Source organism: Cyanistes caeruleus, chromosome 37 (genome assembly GCF_971803275.1).
Source record: "Cyanistes caeruleus chromosome 37, bCyaCae1.hap1.1, whole genome shotgun sequence".
Lineage (NCBI taxonomy): Eukaryota > Metazoa > Chordata > Aves > Passeriformes > Paridae > Cyanistes > Cyanistes caeruleus.
In genome coordinates this window covers 978,915-996,119 of record NC_141738.1, presented here as the reverse complement: position 1 = coordinate 996,119, position 17,205 = coordinate 978,915, and the positions used below count along the sequence as shown (strand labels likewise).

At 58.5% G+C, this 17,205-nt stretch overlaps 1 protein-coding gene across 1 annotated transcript in view; it reads left to right on the top strand.

Moving 5' to 3' along the window:
* The window catches only part of NEURL4 (neuralized E3 ubiquitin protein ligase 4), a gene marked incomplete at its 5' end in the record, with an annotated part of 57,563 nt that overhangs the window by 13,686 nt on the left and 26,672 nt on the right, over positions 1-17,205 (top strand). The window contains 8 exons of the mRNA XM_086871706.1: positions 615-700; positions 3,775-3,937; positions 4,963-5,158; positions 8,266-8,342; positions 9,115-9,193; positions 11,880-12,049; positions 14,085-14,210; positions 16,401-16,546. Of these exons, the coding sequence (XP_086727832.1) occupies positions 615-700; positions 3,775-3,937; positions 4,963-5,158; positions 8,266-8,342; positions 9,115-9,193; positions 11,880-12,049; positions 14,085-14,210; positions 16,401-16,546 (1,043 nt within the window). The remainder of the gene's footprint in view (positions 1-614; positions 701-3,774; positions 3,938-4,962; positions 5,159-8,265; positions 8,343-9,114; positions 9,194-11,879; positions 12,050-14,084; positions 14,211-16,400; positions 16,547-17,205) is intronic.

Below are 17,205 nucleotides of genomic sequence, written 5' to 3'. Positions count from 1 at the left end.
CCCAACCCCACCATGACCAACCTGCGCTCAGGTGTGTCACCTGTCACCTGTGTCACCTCCCTGTGTCACCATCCCAACCCCACCATGACCAACCTGCGCTCAGGTGTGTCACCTGTGTCACCTGTGTCACCTGTGTCACCTGTGTCACCTCCCTGTGTCACCATCCCAACCCCACCATGACCAACCTGCGCTCAGGTGTGTCACTGTGTCACCTGTGTCACCTCCCTGTGTCACCTGTGTCACCATCCCAACCCCACCATGACCAACCTGCGCTCAGGTGTGTCCCTGAGGTGACAATTCCCAATGTCCCCCCAATGTCCCCCCAATGTCCCCAATGTCCCCCAATGTCCCCAATGTCCCCAATGTCCCCGATGTCCCCCCAATGTCCCCAATGTCCCCAATGTCCCCAACGCCCCCCCAATGTCCCCAATGTCCCCCAATGTCCCCACTGTCCCCAATGTCCCCAACGCTGTCCCCACTGTCCCCACTGTCCCCACTGTCCCCAATGTCCCCAACGCTGTCCCCAATGTCCCCACTGTCCCCAATGTCCCCAACGCTGTCCCCACTGTCCCCACTGTCCCCACTGTCCCCAACGCTGTCCCCAATGTCCCCAGGCACGTGGATGATGACGGGGAACGGGGTGATGCACAACGGCACCACCGTGCTGGACGAGTACGGACACAACCTGGACCGGCTCAAGGTGTGCGGGGCGGGGCGGGGGCGGGGCAGGGGGTGTGACAGGGTGTGACAGGGGGTGTGACAGCGTGTGACAGGTGTGTCAGGTGTGACAGGGGGTGTGACTGTGTGACAGGGGGTGTGACAGGGGGTGTGACAGGTGTGACAGGGGTGTGACAGGGGTGTGACAGGGGTGTGACTGTGTGACAGGGGGTGTGACAGGGGGTGTGACAGGTGTGACAGGGGTGTGACAGGGGTGTGACAGGGGGTGTGACAGGGGTGTGACAGGGGTGTGACAGGGGGTGTGACAGGGGTGACAGGTGTGACAGGTGTGACAGGGGGTGTGACTGTGTGACAGGTGTGACAGGGGTGTGACAGGGGTGTGACAGGGGGTGTGACAGGGGTGACAGGGGGTGTGACAGGGGGTGTGACAGGGGGTGTGACGGGGGTGACAGGGGGTGTGACAGGGGGTGTGACAGGGGGTGTGACGGGGGTGACAGGGGTGTGACAGGTGTGACAGGGGGTGTGACAGGGGTGACAGGGGGTGTGACAGGGGGTGTGACAGGGGGTGTGACAGGGGTGACAGGAGGTGTGACAGGGGGTGTGACAGGTGTGACAGGGGGTGTGACAGGGGGTGTGTCAGGTGTGTCAGGTGTGACAGGGGTGTGACAGGGGGTGTGACAGGGGTGACAGGTGTGACAGGGGGTGTGACAGCGTGTGACAGGGGGTGTGACAGGGGGTGTGACAGCGTGTGACAGGGGGTGTGACAGGGGGTGTGACAGGGGGTGTGACTGTGACAGGGGGTGTGACAGGGGGTGTGACGGGGTGTGACAGGGGGTGTGACAGGGGGTGTGACAGGGGGTGTGACAGGGGGTGTGACAGGGGGTGTGACAGGTGTGACAGGTGTGACAGGGGGTGTGACAGGGGTGTGACAGGGGTGACAGGGGGTGTGACAGGGGTGACAGGGGTGACAGGGGGTGTGACAGGGGGTGTGACAGGGGGTGTGACAGGGGGTGTGACAGGGGGTGTGACAGGGGTGACAGGGGGTGTGACAGGGGGTGTGACAGGGGTGACAGGGGTGACAGGGGGTGTGACAGGGGGTGTGACAGGGGGTGTGACAGGGGTGACAGGGGGTGTGACAGGGGGTGTGACAGGGGGTGTGACAGGGGTGACAGGGGGTGTGACAGGTGTGACAGGGGTGTGACAGGGGTGTGACAGGGGTGTGACAGGGGGTGTGACAGGGGGTGTGACAGGGGGTGTGACAGGGGGTGTGACAGAGGGTGTGACAGGGGGTGTGACAGGTGTGACAGGGGTGTGACAGGGGTGTGACAGGGGTGACAGGGGGTGTGACAGGTGTGACAGGGGGTGTGACAGGGGTGTGACAGGGGTGTGACAGGGGGTGTGACGGGGTGTGACAGGGGTGTGACAGGGGGTGTGACAGGGGTGTGACAGGGGGTGTGACAGGTGTGACAGGTGTGACAGGTGTGACAGGGGGTGTGACAGGTGTGACAGGGGGTGTGACAGGGGTGTGACAGGGGGTGTGACAGGTGTGACAGGGGTGACAGGTGTGACAGGGGGTGTGACAGGTGTGACAGGTGTGACAGGTGTGACAGGGGTGACAGGGGGTGTGACAGGGGTGACAGGGGGTGTGACAGGGGGTGTGACAGGGGGTGTGACAGGTGTGTCAGGTGTGACAGCGTGTGACAGGGGGTGTGACAGGGGGGGTGACAGGGGGTGTGACAGGTGTGACAAGGGGTGTGACAGGGGGGGTGACAGGTGTGACAGGTGTGACAGGGGGTGTGACAGGGGGTGTGACAGGGGTGTATCAGGTGTGTCAGGGTGTCCCAGGTGTGTCAGGGTGTCCCAGGTGTATGTCAGGGTGTGTCAGGGTGTCCCAGGTGTGTCAGGGTGTGTCAGGGTGTCCCAGGTGTGTCAGGGTGTGTCAGGGTGTCCCAGGTGTGTCAGGGTGTCCCAGGTGTGTCAGGGTGTGTCAGGGTGTCCCAGGTGTGTCAGGGTGTCCCAGGTGTGTCAGGGTGTGTCAGGGTGTGTCAGGGTGTCCCAGGTGTGTGTCAGGGTGTCCCAGGTGTGTCAGGGTGTGTCAGGGTGTGTCAGGGTGTGTCAGGTGTGTGTCAGGGTGTATTTCAGGGTGTCCCAGGTGTGTCAGGGTGTCCCAGGTGTGTCAGGGTGTGTCAGGGTGTGTCAGGGTGTCCCAGGTGTATTTCAGGGTGTCCCAGGTGTGTCAGGGTGTCCCAGGTGTGTGTCAGGGTGTGTCAGGGTGTGTCAGGTGTGTGTCAGGGTGTCCCAGGTGTATGTCAGGGTGTCCCAGGTGTGTCAGGGTGTCCCAGGTGTGTCAGGGTGTCCCAGGTGTGTCAGGGTGTCCCAGGTGTGTGTCAGGGTGTGTCAGGGTGTGTCAGGGTGTCCCAGGTGTGTCAGGGTGTCCCAGGTGTATTTCAGGGTGTCCCAGGTGTGTGTCAGGGTGTCCCAGGTGTCCCAGGTGTCCCAGGTGTGTCAGGGTGTCCCAGGTGTATGTCAGGGTGTGTCAGGGTGTCCCAGGTGTGTCAGGGTGTCCCAGGTGTGTCAGGGTGTGTCAGGGTGTGTCAGGGTGTCCCAGGTGTGTCAGGGTGTCCCAGGTGTGTCAGGGTGTCCCAGGTGTGTCCCAGGTGTATGTCAGGGTGTCCCAGGTGTGTCAGGGTGTATTTCAGGGTGTCCCAGGTGTATTTCAGGGTGTCCCAGGTGTGTCAGGGTGTCCCAGGTGTGTCCCAGGTGTGTCAGGGTGTCCCAGGTGTGTCAGGGTGTCCCAGGTGTGTCAGGGTGTCCCAGGTGTATTTCAGGGTGTGTCCCAGGTGTGTCAGGGTGTCCCAGGTGTGTCAGGGTGTATTTCAGGGTGTGTCCCAGGTGTGTCAGGGTGTCCCAGGTGTATTTCAGGGTGTCCCAGGTGTGTCAGGGTGTCCCAGGTGTGTCAGGGTGTCCCAGGTGTGTCAGGGTGTGTCAGGGTGTCCCAGGTGTGTCAGGGTGTCCCAGGTGCGCCTCAGGCACTCCGGGCGTGTCGTGGCCGCGTGCGGCGCTGGCGGCCCCGCCCCGGTGACGCTGTCCCCGCAGGCGGGGGACACGGTGGGCGTGGTGCGCAGGGACGACGGGACCCTGCACTTCTTCGTCAACGGCGCCCCCCAGGGCCCCGCGGCCTGGAACGTCCCGGCCAACGTCTACGCCGTGGTGGACCTGTACGGACAGGCGGCACAGGCCACCATCGTGGAGGAGGGAGGTGGGGACACTGGGGACATTGGGGACATTGGGGACATTGAGAGGACATTGGGGACACTGGGGACATCGGGGACACTGGGGACATTGGGGGGATTGGGGACATTGGGGACATTGGGGGGATTGGGGGGATTGGGGGACATCGGGGACATTGGGGACATTTTGGGGACCCTGGGGACATTGGGGACATTGGGGACATCATGTCAGGACCTGTACGGACAGGCGGCACAGGCCACCATCGTGGAGGAGGGAGGTGGGGACACTGGGGACATTGGGGACATTGGGGACATTGGGGACATTGGGGACATTGAGAGGACATTGGGGACACTGGGGGACATTGGGGACATTGGGGACACTGGGGGACATTGGGGGGATTGGGGACATTGGGGGTGTTGGGGACATTGGGGGGATCGGGGACATCGGGGACATTGGGGACATTGGGGGACATTGGGGACATTGGGGGACATTGGGGACATTGGGGACATCGGGGACATTGGGGGGATTGGGGACATTGGGGACATTGGGGACATTGGGGGACATTGGGGACACTGGGGACATTGGGGACATTGGGGACACTGGGGACATTGGGGACATCTGGGGACATTGGGGGCACTGGGGAGACATTGGGGATATTGGGGACATTGGGGACATTGGGGGTGTTGGGGACATTGGGGACGCTGGAGGATTTGGGGACATTGGGGACATTGGGGACATCGGGGGTTTTTGGGCTTTTGGGATTGTTGGGGACATTGGGGACACTGAGGGCATAGAGGGGGTTGGTGACATTGGGGGACACTGGGGACACTGGGGGTGTTGGGGACATTGGGAACATTTTGGGGACATTTTGGGACATTTGGGATTCTGGGGACATTTGGATTTTTAGGGACATTGGGGACCATGGGGACATTGGGGACATTTGGGTTTCTGGGGACATTTTGGGGACATTTGGGGACATTGGTGCCATGGGGACACCGCTCCCAACCCGAGGGGCCTTGAGGGCCGTTTGGGGACGTTGTGTGACGTCGGCAGAGGTGGCGGCGCTGCTGGGGGACGGCTCTGACGGTGACAGCGTCGGGGACAGCCCCGAGAGCCCGGGGACGTCCCCGAGCGACCTCCGCTTCCACCGGCTGCACGGCGCCAACGCCGTCATCACCAACGGCGGCCGCACCGCGCTGCGCCAGAACTGCCGCTCCGAGTTCAACGACGCCATCGTCATCTCCAACCGGTCAGCCTTCCCGAAATGTCCCAAAATGTCCCAAAATGTCCCAAAATCCACCCAAAAACCCCGGAATTCCCAAAAAAACCCCACTAAAATCATCCAAATCTGACCCAAACCCAACCCCGGAGCGGCCGCTCCGAGTTCAACGACGCCATCGTCATCTCCAACCGGTCAGCCTTCCCGAAATGTCCCAAAGTGTCCCAAAATCCACCCAAAAATCCCGGAATTCCCAAAAAACCCCCGGAATTCCCAAAAAAATCCGCCCTGGAATGGTGAAATCCCCAAAAAAACCCCACTGAAATCACCCAAATCTGACCCAAATCTGATCCAAACCTGCCCCAAATCCAACCCCGGAGCGGCCGCTCCGAGTTCAACGACGCCATCGTCATCTCCAACCGGTCAGCAATCCCAAAAACCCCGGAATTCCCAAAAAAATCCATCCTGGAATGGTGAAATCCCAAAAAAACCCCACTGAAATCACCCAAACCTGACCCAAACCTGCCCCAAACCCAACCCCGGAGCGGCCGCTCCGAGTTCAGCGACGCCATCGTCATCTCCAACCGGTCAGCCTTCCCGAAATGTCCCAAAATGTCCCAAAATCCACCCAAAAATCCCAAAATCCCGGAAAAAATCCACCCTGGAATGGTGAAATCCCAAAAAAACCCCACTGAAATCACCCAAATCTCACCCAAACCTGACCCAAATCTGACCCAAACCCAACCCCGGAGCGGCCACTCTGAGTTCAACGACGCCATCGTCATCTCCAACCGGTCAGCAATCCCGAAATGTCCCAAAATGTCCCAAAATATCCCAAAAACCCCGGAATTCCCAAAAAAATCCACCCTGGAATGGTGAAATCCCAAAAAAACCCCACTAAAATCACCCAAACCTGACCCAAATCCAACCCCGGAGCGGCCGCTCCGAGTTCAACCACGCCATCGTCATCTCCAACCGGTCAGCGTTCCCGAAAACCCCAGAATTCCCAAAAAAACCCCGGAATTCCCCAAAAAATCCACCCTGGAATGGTGAAATCCCCAAAAAAACCCCACTGAAATCACCCAAATCTGACCCAAATCTGACCCAAATCTGACCCAAACCCAACCCCGGAGCGGCCGCTCCGAGTTCAACGACGCCATCGTCATCTCCAACCGGTCAGCCTTCCCGAAATGTCCCAAAATGTCCCAAAATCCACCCAAAAACCCCGGAATTCCCAGAAAAATCCATCCTGGAATCGGGAAAATACCGAAATCCCAAAAAAACCCCACTGAAATCACCCAAATCTGACCCAAACCCAACCCCGGAATTCCCAAAAAATTCCATCCTGGAGCCGTGACATCCCAAAAAAAACCCCCAAAATATCCCAAAATCCACCCAAAATATCCCAAAATCCACCCAAAATATCCCAAAATCTACCCAAAATATCCCAAAATATCCCAAAATATCCCAAAATATCCCAAAATCCACCCAAAATATCCCAAAATATCCCAAAATGTCCCAAAATCCACCCAAAATATCCCAAAATATCCCAAAATGTCCCAAAATCCACCCAAAATATCCCAAAATATCCCAAAATCCACCCAAAATATCCCAAAATCCACCCAAAATATCCCAAAATATCCCAAAATATCCCAAAATATCCCAAAATATCCCAAAATCCACCCAAAATCCACCCAAAATATCCCAAAATATCCCAAAATCCACCCAAAATATCCCAAAATATCCCAAAATCCAGCCAAAATATCCCAAAATATCCCAAAATATCCCAAAATATCCCAAAATATCCCAAAATATCCCAAAATATCCCAAAATCCACCCAAAATATCCCAAAATATCCCAAAATCCACCCAAAATATCCCAAAATCCACCCAAAATATCCCAAAATATCCCAAAATCCAGCCAAAATATCCCAAAATATCCCAAAATATCCCAAAATATCCCAAAATATCCCAAAATATCCCAAAATATCCCAAAATCCCCCCAAAATATCCCAAAATATCCCAAAATATCCCAAAATCCCCCCAAAATATCCCAAAATATCCCAAAATATCCCAAAATCCCCCCAAAATATCCCAAAATATCCCAAAATATCCCAAAATCCACCCAAAATATCCCAAAATATCCCAAAATATCCCAAAATATCCCAAAATCCCCCCAAAATATCCCAAAATATCCCAAAATATCCCAAAATCCCCCCAAAATATCCCAAAATATCCCAAAATATCCCAAAATCCACCCAAAATATCCCCAAATATCCCAAAATGTCCCAAAATATCCCAGAATCCACCCAAAAATCTCCCGAATTCCAAAAAAAATTCCCCATTTTTGGGTTTAATTCCCCATTTTTTGGGTTTATTTCCCATTTTTCTGTTAATTTCCCCATTTTTGGGTCAATTTCCCCATTTTTGGGTCACTTTCCCCATTTTTTGGGTCACTTTCCCCATTTTTGGGTCAATTTCCCCATTTTTGGGTCAATTTCCCCATTTTTGGGTCACTTTCCCCGTTTTTGGGGTCAATTTCCCCATTTTCGGGGTTAATTTCCCCGTTTTTGGGGTTAATTTCCCCGTTTTTGGGTCAATTTCCCCATTTTTGGGGTCAATTTCCCCGTTTTTGGGTTAATTTCCCCGTTTTTGGGGTCAATTTCCCCGTTTTTGGGTCACTTTCCCCGTTTTTGGGTCAATTTCCCCATTTTCGGGGTTCCTTTCCCCATTTTTGGGGTCAATTTCCCCGTTTTTGGGGTTAATTTCCCCGTTTTTGGGTCACTTTCCCCATTTTTGGGGTCAATTTCCCCATTTTTGGGTCAATTTCCCCATTTTTGGGTCACTTTCCCCGTTTTTGGGGTCAATTTCCCCGTTTTTGGGTCAATTTCCCCATTTTTGGGTCAATTTCCCCATTTTTGGGTCAATTTCCCCGTTTTTGGGGTTAATTTCCCTGTTTTTGGGGTCAATTTCCCCGTTTTTGGGGTTCCTTTCCCCATTTTCGGGGTTCCTTTCCCCATTTTCGGGGTTCCTTTCCCCGTTTTTGGGGTCAATTTCCCCATTTTCGGGGTTCCTTTCCCCATTTTCGGGGTTCCTTTCCCCGTTTTTGGGTTAATTTCCCCGTTTCTGGGGCCGCAGGGCGCTGAGGGACGGGGAGCTGTTCGAGATCGTCATCCAGAAGATGGTGGATCGCTGGTCGGGCTCCATCGAGGCCGGTGAGGGGAGCCTGGGGACACCTGGGGACACCTGGGGACATTTTGGGTCCATTTGGGGACATTTTGGGGACATTTGGGGACATTTGGGGACATTTTGGGGACATTTTGAGGATATTTGGGGACATTTGGGGACATTTTGGGGACATTTTGAGGATATTTGGGGACATTTGGGGACATTTTGGGACATTTTGGGACAATTTGGGGACATTTTGAGGACATTTGGGCCATTTGGGGACATTTGGGGACATTTTGGGGACATTTCAGGACATTTAGAGCCGTTTTGGGGACATTTGGGGACAATTTGGGGACATTTGGGGACATTTGGGGACATTTGGGGACAATTTGGGGACATTTTGAGGACATTTGGGGACATTTGGGGACATTTGGGGACATCTGGGGACATTTTGGGACAATTTGGGGACATTTGGGGACATTTTGGGGACATTTTGAGGACATTTGGGGACATTTTGGGGACATTTTGGGGACATTTCAGGACATTTAGAGCCATTTTGGGTCCATTTGGGGACAATTTGGGGATATTTGAGGAAATCTGGGGACATTTTGGGGACATCTGGGGACATTTTGGGGACATTTTGTGTCCATTTGGGGACATTTTGGGACAATTTGGGGGCATTTTGGGGACATTTGGGGACATTTGTGAACATTTTGGGGACATTTTGGGGCCATTTGGGGCCATTTGGGGACATTGGGATGGACGTGAGGGACCTCGGGGACACCTTGGGGTGACAGAGGTGTCCCCGTGTGCCCCCAGGTGTCACCGCCATCCGCCCCGAGGACCTGGAGTTCCCCAACACCATGACAGACATCGACTACGACACCTGGATGCTGAGGTGGGGACACCTGGGGACAGCTGGGGACACCTGGGGACACCTGGGACAGCTGGGGACAGCTGGGGACACCTGGGACAGCTGGGGACAGCTGGGGACAGCTGGGGACACCTGGGGGGGCATGGGGACAGCTGGGGACACCTGGGACACACCTGGGGACAGCTGGGACACACCTGGGGACACCTGGGGACACACCTGGGGACACCTGGGGACAGCTGGGGGGGCATGGGGACAGCTGGGGACAGCTGGGGACACACCTGGGGACAGCTGGGACGCCTGGGGACACCTGGGCACACCTGGGGACACACCTGGGGACAGCTGGGGACAGCTGGGGACACCTGGGACACAGCTGGGGACACCTGGGGACAGCTGGGGACACACCTGGGGACACCTGGGGACACCTGGGGACACCTGGGGGGGCATGGGGACAGCTGGGACACACCTGGAGCACACCTGTACACATCTGGGGACAGCTGGGGACACCAATGTCCCCAAAGGGGTCAGCCGGGGTCCCTCTTTGTCCCTCCTGTCCTTGATGTCCCCAGGGGTCCCTGGGGTGTCCTGGGGGTGTCCCCACGGTGTCCCCACGGTGTCCCCACGGTGTCCCCACAGTGGCATGGCCATCATGCAGGACGGGAACACCATGAGGAACAATGACGGCTGTGACCTGTGACCTGTGTCACTGTGTCACTGTGTCACTGTGTCACTGTGTCACTGTGTCCCTGTGTCACTGTGTCCCTGTGTCACTGTGTCACTGTGTCACTGTGTCACTGTGTACCTGTGTCACTGTGTCCCCATGGCTGTGTCATGGCTGTGTCAGGGCTGTGTCCGTGGTGTCCCCACGGTGTCCCCACGGTGTCCCCACGGTGTCCCCATTGCAGTGGCACGGCCATCATGCAGGACGGGAACACCATGAGGAACAATTACGGCTGTGACCTGTGTCACTGTGTCACTGTGTCACTGTGTCACTGTCCCCATGGCTGTGTCCCCATGGCTGTGTCAGGGCTGTCAGGGCTGTGTCCGGGCTGTGTCCCTGGTGTCCCCACGGTGTCCCCACGGTGTCCCCATTGCAGTGGCACGGCCATCATGCAGGACGGGAACACCGTGAGGAACAATTACGGCTGTGACCTGTGTCACTGTGTCCCTGTGTCACTGTGTCCCTGTGTCACTGTGTCACTGTGTCCCTGTGTCACTGTGTCACTGTGTCACTGTGTCACTGTGTCACTGTGTCACTGTGTCACTGTGTCCCTGTGTCACTGTGTCACTGTGTCACTGTGTCACTGTGTCACTGTGTCCCCATGGCTGTGTCCCCATGGCTGTGTCAGGGCTGTCAGGGCTGTGTCCCTGGTGTCCCCACGGTGTCCCCAATGTCACCGTGTCCCCATTGCAGTGGCACGGCCATCATGCAGGACGGGAACACCGTGAGGAACAATGACGGCTGTGACCTGTGTCACTGTGTCCCTGTGTCACTGTGTCACTGTGTCCCTGTGTCACTGTGTCCCCATGGCTGTGTCCCCATGGCTGTGTCAGGGCTGTGTCCATGGTGTTCCTGTGATGTCCCCATGGTGTCCCCAATGTCCCCATGTCCCCATGTCCCCATTGCAGTGGCACGGCCATCACGCAGGACGGGAACACCGTGAGGAACAATTACGGCTGTGACCTGTGACCATGGCTGTGTCCCTGTGTCCCCATGGCTGTGTCAGGGCTGTGTCAGGGCTGTGTCCCTGGTGTCCCCACGGTGTCCCCACGGTGTCCCCACGGTGTCCCCATTGCAGTGGCACGGCCATCATGCAGGACGGGAACACCATGAGGAACAATGACGGCTGTGACCTGTGACCATGGCTGTGTCACTGTGTCACTGTGTCCCTGTGTCACTGTGTCCCCATGGCTGTGTCAGGGCTGTGTCCATGGTGTTCCTGTGATGTCACCATGGTGTCACCATGGTGTCACGGTGTCCCCACAGTGGCACGGCCATCATGCAGGACGGGAACACCATGAGGAACAATTACGGCTGTGACCTGTGACCTGTGTCACTGTGTCCCTGTGTCACCGTGTCACTGTGTCACTGTCCCCATGGCTGTGTCAGGGCTGTGTCAGGGCTGTCAGGGCTGTGTCAGGGCTGTGTCCGGGCTGTGTCCCCATGTCCCCACGGTGTCCCCATGTCCCCACGGTGTCCCCACAGTGGCACGGCCATCATGCAGGACGGGAACACCATGAGGAACAATTACGGCTGTGACCTGTGACCATGGCTGTGTCCCCATGGCTGTGTCAGGGCTGTGTCCCTGGTGTTCCTGTGATGTCACCATGATGTCACCATGGTGTCCCCATGTCCCCACAGTGGCACGGCCATCATGCAGGACGGGAACACCATGAGGAACAATTACGGCTGTGACCTGTGTCACTGTGTCACTGTGTCACCGTGTCCCTGTGTCCCCATGGCTGTGTCAGGGCTGTGTCAGGGCTGTGTCCCCATGTCCCCACGGTGTCCCCATGTCCCCACAGTGGCACGGCCATCATGCAGGACGGGAACACCATGAGGAACAATTACGGCTGTGACCTGTGACCATGGCTGTGTCCCCATGGCTGTGTCACTGTGTCCCCATGGCTGTGTCAGGGCTGTCAGGGCTGTGTCAGGGCTGTGTCCCTGGTGTTCCTGTGATGTCACCATGGTGTCACGGTGTCCCCACAGTGGCACAGCCATCATGCAGGACGGGAACACCATGAGGAACAATTACGGCTGTGACCTGGACGCGCTGGGCACGGGCGCCCGGATCGGGATGATGCGCACGGGGGGAGGGGACCTGCGCTACTTCATCGACGGCGCCGACCAGGGCGTGGCCTGCTCGGGACTGCCACCAGGTATGGGGACACTGGGGACACTGGGGACAATGGGGACATCACTGGGGACACTGGGGACATCACTGGGGACATTGGGGACATTGGGGACACCCAGGGCGTGGCCTGCTCGGGACTGCCACCAGGTATGGGGACATCACTGGGGACACTGGGGACATTGGGGACACCCAGGGCGTGGCCTGCTCGGGACTGCCACCAGGTATGGGGACACTGGGGACATTGGGGACATTGGGGACACCCAGGGCGTGGCCTGCTCGGGACTGCCACCAGGTATGGGGACACTGGGGACACTGGGGACATCACTGGGGAAATTGGGGACATCACTGGGGACATTGGGGACATCACTGGGGACATCGGGGACACTGGGGACATTGGGGACACTGGGGACACTCAGGGCGTGGCCTGCTCGGGACTGCCACCAGGTATGGGGACATCACTGGGGACATCACTGGGGACATTGGGGACATCACTGGGGACATTGGGGACATTGGGGACATTGGGGGGACATTGGGGGGACATTGGGGGGATTGGGGGGATTGGGGACATTGGGGACATTGGGGTCATTGGGGACATTGGGGACATTGGGGGGACATTGGGGACATTGGGGTCATTGGGGACATTGGGGACATTGGGGGGACATTGGGGACATTGGGGACATTGGGGTCATTGGGGACATTGGGGACATTGGGGGGACATTGGGGGGATTGGGGGGATTGGGGACATTGGGGACATTGGGGACATTGGGGACATTGGGGGGACATTGGGGACACTGGGGGACATTGGGGGACATTGGGGACATTGGGGACATTGGGGACATTGGGGGGACATTGGGGACATTGGGGACAGGGTGACATCAGGGACCTGAGCTGTCTCTGAGGTGGCACCGCTGTGCCCAGAGGTGCACACTGTGGTGGCACTGAGGGGACACAGGTGACACAGGTGTGACACAGGTGACAGGTGACAGTGACACAGGTGATACTGAGGTGACAGTGACAGGTGACACAGGTGTGACACAGGTGTGACACAGGTGACACAGACAGGTGACACAGGTGACACAGGTGACACAAAGGTGACAGTGGCACAGGTGTGACACACAGGTGACACAGGTGTGACACAGGTGACACACAGGTGACACAGGTGACACAGGTGACACACAGGTGACAGTGACACAGGTGTCCCCGCTGTCGCAGAGGTGTACGCCGTGGTGGATCTCTATGGTCAGTGTGTCCAGGTGTGACACAGGTGTGACACAGGTGACACAGGTGACAGACAGGTGTGACACAGGTGACAGTGACGGTGACACAGGTGACACAGGTGACACACAGGTGACACACAGGTGACAGTGACACAGGTGTCCCCGCTGTCGCAGAGGTGTACGCTGTGGTGGATCTCTATGGTCAGTGTGTCCAGGTGTGACACAGGTGACACAGGTGACACACAGGTGACACAGGTGACACAGGTGACACAGGTGACACACAGGTGACACAGGTGACACAGGTGACAGACAGGTGACACAGGTGACACACAGGTGTGACACAGGTGACAGACAGGTGACACACAGGTGTGACACAGGTGTGACACAGGTGACACACAGGTGTGACACAGGTGTGACACAGGTGACACAGGTGACACACAGGTGTGACACAGGTGACACAGGTGACACACAGGTGTGACACAGGTGACACAGGTGACAGACAGGTGACACAGGTGACACACAGGTGACACACAGGTGTGACACAGGTGACACAGGTGACACAGGTGACACACAGGTGACACAGGTGTGACACAGGTGTGACACAGGTGACACACAGGTGACACAGGTGACACAGGTGACACAGGTGACACACAGGTGACAGTGACACAGGTGTCCCCGCTGTCGCAGAGGTGTACGCCGTGGTGGATCTCTATGGTCAGTGTGTCCAGGTGTGACACAGGTGACACAGGTGTGACACAGGTGACAGACAGGTGACACAGGTGACACAGGTGTGACACAGGTGACACACAGGTGACAGTGACACAGGTGTCCCCGCTGTCGCAGAGGTGTACGCCGTGGTGGATCTCTATGGTCAGTGTGTCCAGGTGTCGCTGACCGGCGCCTCCGGCCCGGCCGACAACAGCCTGAACCCGGGGGCGGTGCCGGAGAAAGCCCCGCCCCCCTCACCTGGTGAGCACTGGGGGGACTGGGGGGGACTGGGGGGCACTGGGGGGCACTGGGCTGTACTGGGCTGTACTGGGCTGTACTGGGTTATACTGGGCTGTACTGGGCTGTACTGGGTTATACTGGGCTGTACTGGGCTGTACTGGGCTGTACTGGGCTGTACTGGGCTGTACTGGGCTGTACTGGGCTATACTGGGTTATACTGGGTTATACTGGGCTGTACTGGGCTGTACTGGGCTGTACTGGGCTGTACTGGGTTATACTGGGCTGTACTGGGCTGTACTGGGCTGTACTGGGTTATACTGGGCTGTACTGGGCTGTACTGGGTTATACTGGGCTGTACTGGGCTGTACTGGGTTATACTGGGCTGTACTGGGCTGTACTGGGCTGTACTGGAAGCGCTGGGTTCTCAGCCCCTCCCTGGCCATGACCACACCCACTGACCACACCCACTGACCACACCCACTGACCACACCCACTGACCACACCCACTGACCACACCCACTGACCACACCCACTGACCACACCCGCTAACCACACCCATTGACCACACCCATTGACCACACCCATTGATCACACCCATTGACCACACCCACTGACCACACCCGATAACCACACCCATTGACCACACCCATTGACCACACCCACTGACCACACCCAACTGACCACACCCAACTGACCACACCCGCTGACCACACCCGCTGACCACACCCACTGACCACACCCAACTGACCACACCCACTGACCACACCCAACTGACCACACCCACTGACCACACCCACTTACCACACGCCACTGACCACACCCACTGATCACACCCACTGATCACACCCACTGACCACACCCGCTAACCACACCCACTGACCACACCCACTGACCACACCCACTGACCACGCCCACTGATCACACCCACTGATCACACCCACTGACCACTCCCAACTGATCACACCCATTGACCACACCCACTGACCACACCCAACTGACCACACCCACTGACCACACCCACTGACCACACACCACTGACCACACCCAGTGACCACACCCACTGATCACACCCAACTGACCACACCCACTGACCACACCCACTGACCACACCCACTGACCACACACCACTGACCACACCCAGTGACCACACCCAACTGACCACACCCAGTGACCACACCCAACTGACCACACCCAGTGACCACACCCAACTGACGGTGTTCGGTGTCCGGTCCTGACCGTGTCTGGAGCAGTGTCCGGTGTCCGGAGCAGTGTCCGGTGCTGACCGTGTCCAGTGCCTGGTGTCCGGAACAGTGCCCGGTGTACTGTGTCCAGTGTCCAGAGCAGTGTCCACTGTACAGTGTCTGGTGCTGACCGGGTCTGGTGCCCGGTGCCCGGTGCCCGGTGTCCGGTGCTGACTGTGCCCGGTGTCCGGAGCACTGTCCAGTGTCCGGTGTCCGGAGCAGTGTCCGGTGTCCGGAGCAGTGTCCGGTGTCCGGTGCTGACCGTGTCCGGTGTCCGGTGTCCGGAGCAGTGTCCGGTGTCCGGTGCTGACCGTGTCCGGTGTCCGGTGTCCGGTGCTGACCGTGTCCGGTGTCCGGTGTCCGGAGCAGTGTCCGGTGTCCGGTGCTGACCGTGTCCGGTGTCCGGTGTCCGGAGCAGTGTCCGATGTCCGGAGCAGTGTCCGGTGTCCGGTGCTGACCGTGCCCGGTGTCCGGTGTCCGGTGCTGACCGTGTCCGGTGCCCGGTGTCCAGAGCAGTGTCCGATGTCCGGAGCAGTGTCCGGTGTCCGGTGCTGACCGTGTCCGGAGCAGTGTCCGGTGTCCGGAGCAGTGTCCGGTGTCCGGTGTCCAGAGCAGTGTCCGGTGTCCGGAGCAGTGTCCGGTGTCCGGTGCTGACCGTCTCCGGTGTCCGGTGTCCGATGCTGACCGTGTCCGGTGTCCGGTGTCCGGAGCAGTGTCCGGTGTCCGGTGCTGACCGTGCCCGGTGTCCGGTGTCCGGTGCTGACCGTGCCCGGTGTCCGGTGTCTGGTGCTGACCGTGTCCGGTGTCCGGTGTCCAGAGCAGTGTCCGGTGTCCGGAGCAGTGTCCGGTGTCCGGTGCTGACCGTGTCCGGTGTCCGGTGTCCGGTGTCCGGAGCAGTGTCCGGTGTCCGGTGCTGACCGTGCCCGGTGTCCGGTGTCCGGTGCTGACCTCGGTGTCCATCTCTCGGCAGCGCCGGGGCCGTGCCAGCGCTTCCACGGCCGCTGTGGCCAGAACGTGGCGCTGGGGGCCGAGGGCCTGGGGGCCGCGCGCGTGGCCGGCTACTGCCACGGGCTGGTCTTCAGCCGCTCCCACCTGCGCCCCGGAGAGCTCTTCGAGGTGGGCGGGGCCGCGGGGCCACGCCCACAAATGGGCGTGGTCACCTGGGGGGGCGGGGGAGGGGAGGGATGGGAAAAGGGGCGCTGTCGCTTTAAGAGAATGGGTGTGGCCGCGGTGGGAGGGGCCTAAAGGGGTGGGGGGGTTGGGCACGGCCGTGGGGGGAGGGGGGAGGGGAAGCCCCGCCCCCAGGGTGGGGGAAATGGGAGGGACGGGAAAAGGGGCGCTGTGTCTTTAAGAGAATGGGTGTGGTTGTGGTGGGCGGGGCCTGGGTTTGCCCCACCCCCGATTGGGAAGCCCCGCCCCCAAGCCGGATTTACCCCCTCCCCCCAATTCCACAGGTGAGTTCTGGGCTCACCTGGGCCCCGCCCACCCCACGTGGGTTCAGGGTTAGGCCCCGCCCATCCTACGCGGGTTCAGGGCTAAGCCCCGCCCACTCCCGGTGCGTTAAATGCTCTCCCCTCCCCCTCACCTGTCCCAGGTGTGTCCCAGCCTCACCTGTCCCTGTCTCACCTGTCCCAGGTGTGTCCCAGCCTCACCTGTCCCTGTCTCACCTGTCCAGGTGTACCCTAGGCAGGGTCTCTGTGGGTGGGGCTGAGTCAGGGTCCCCAGGTGTGTCCAGAACCCCCCAGGTGTGTCTCAGGTGTTTTCAGGTGTGTCCC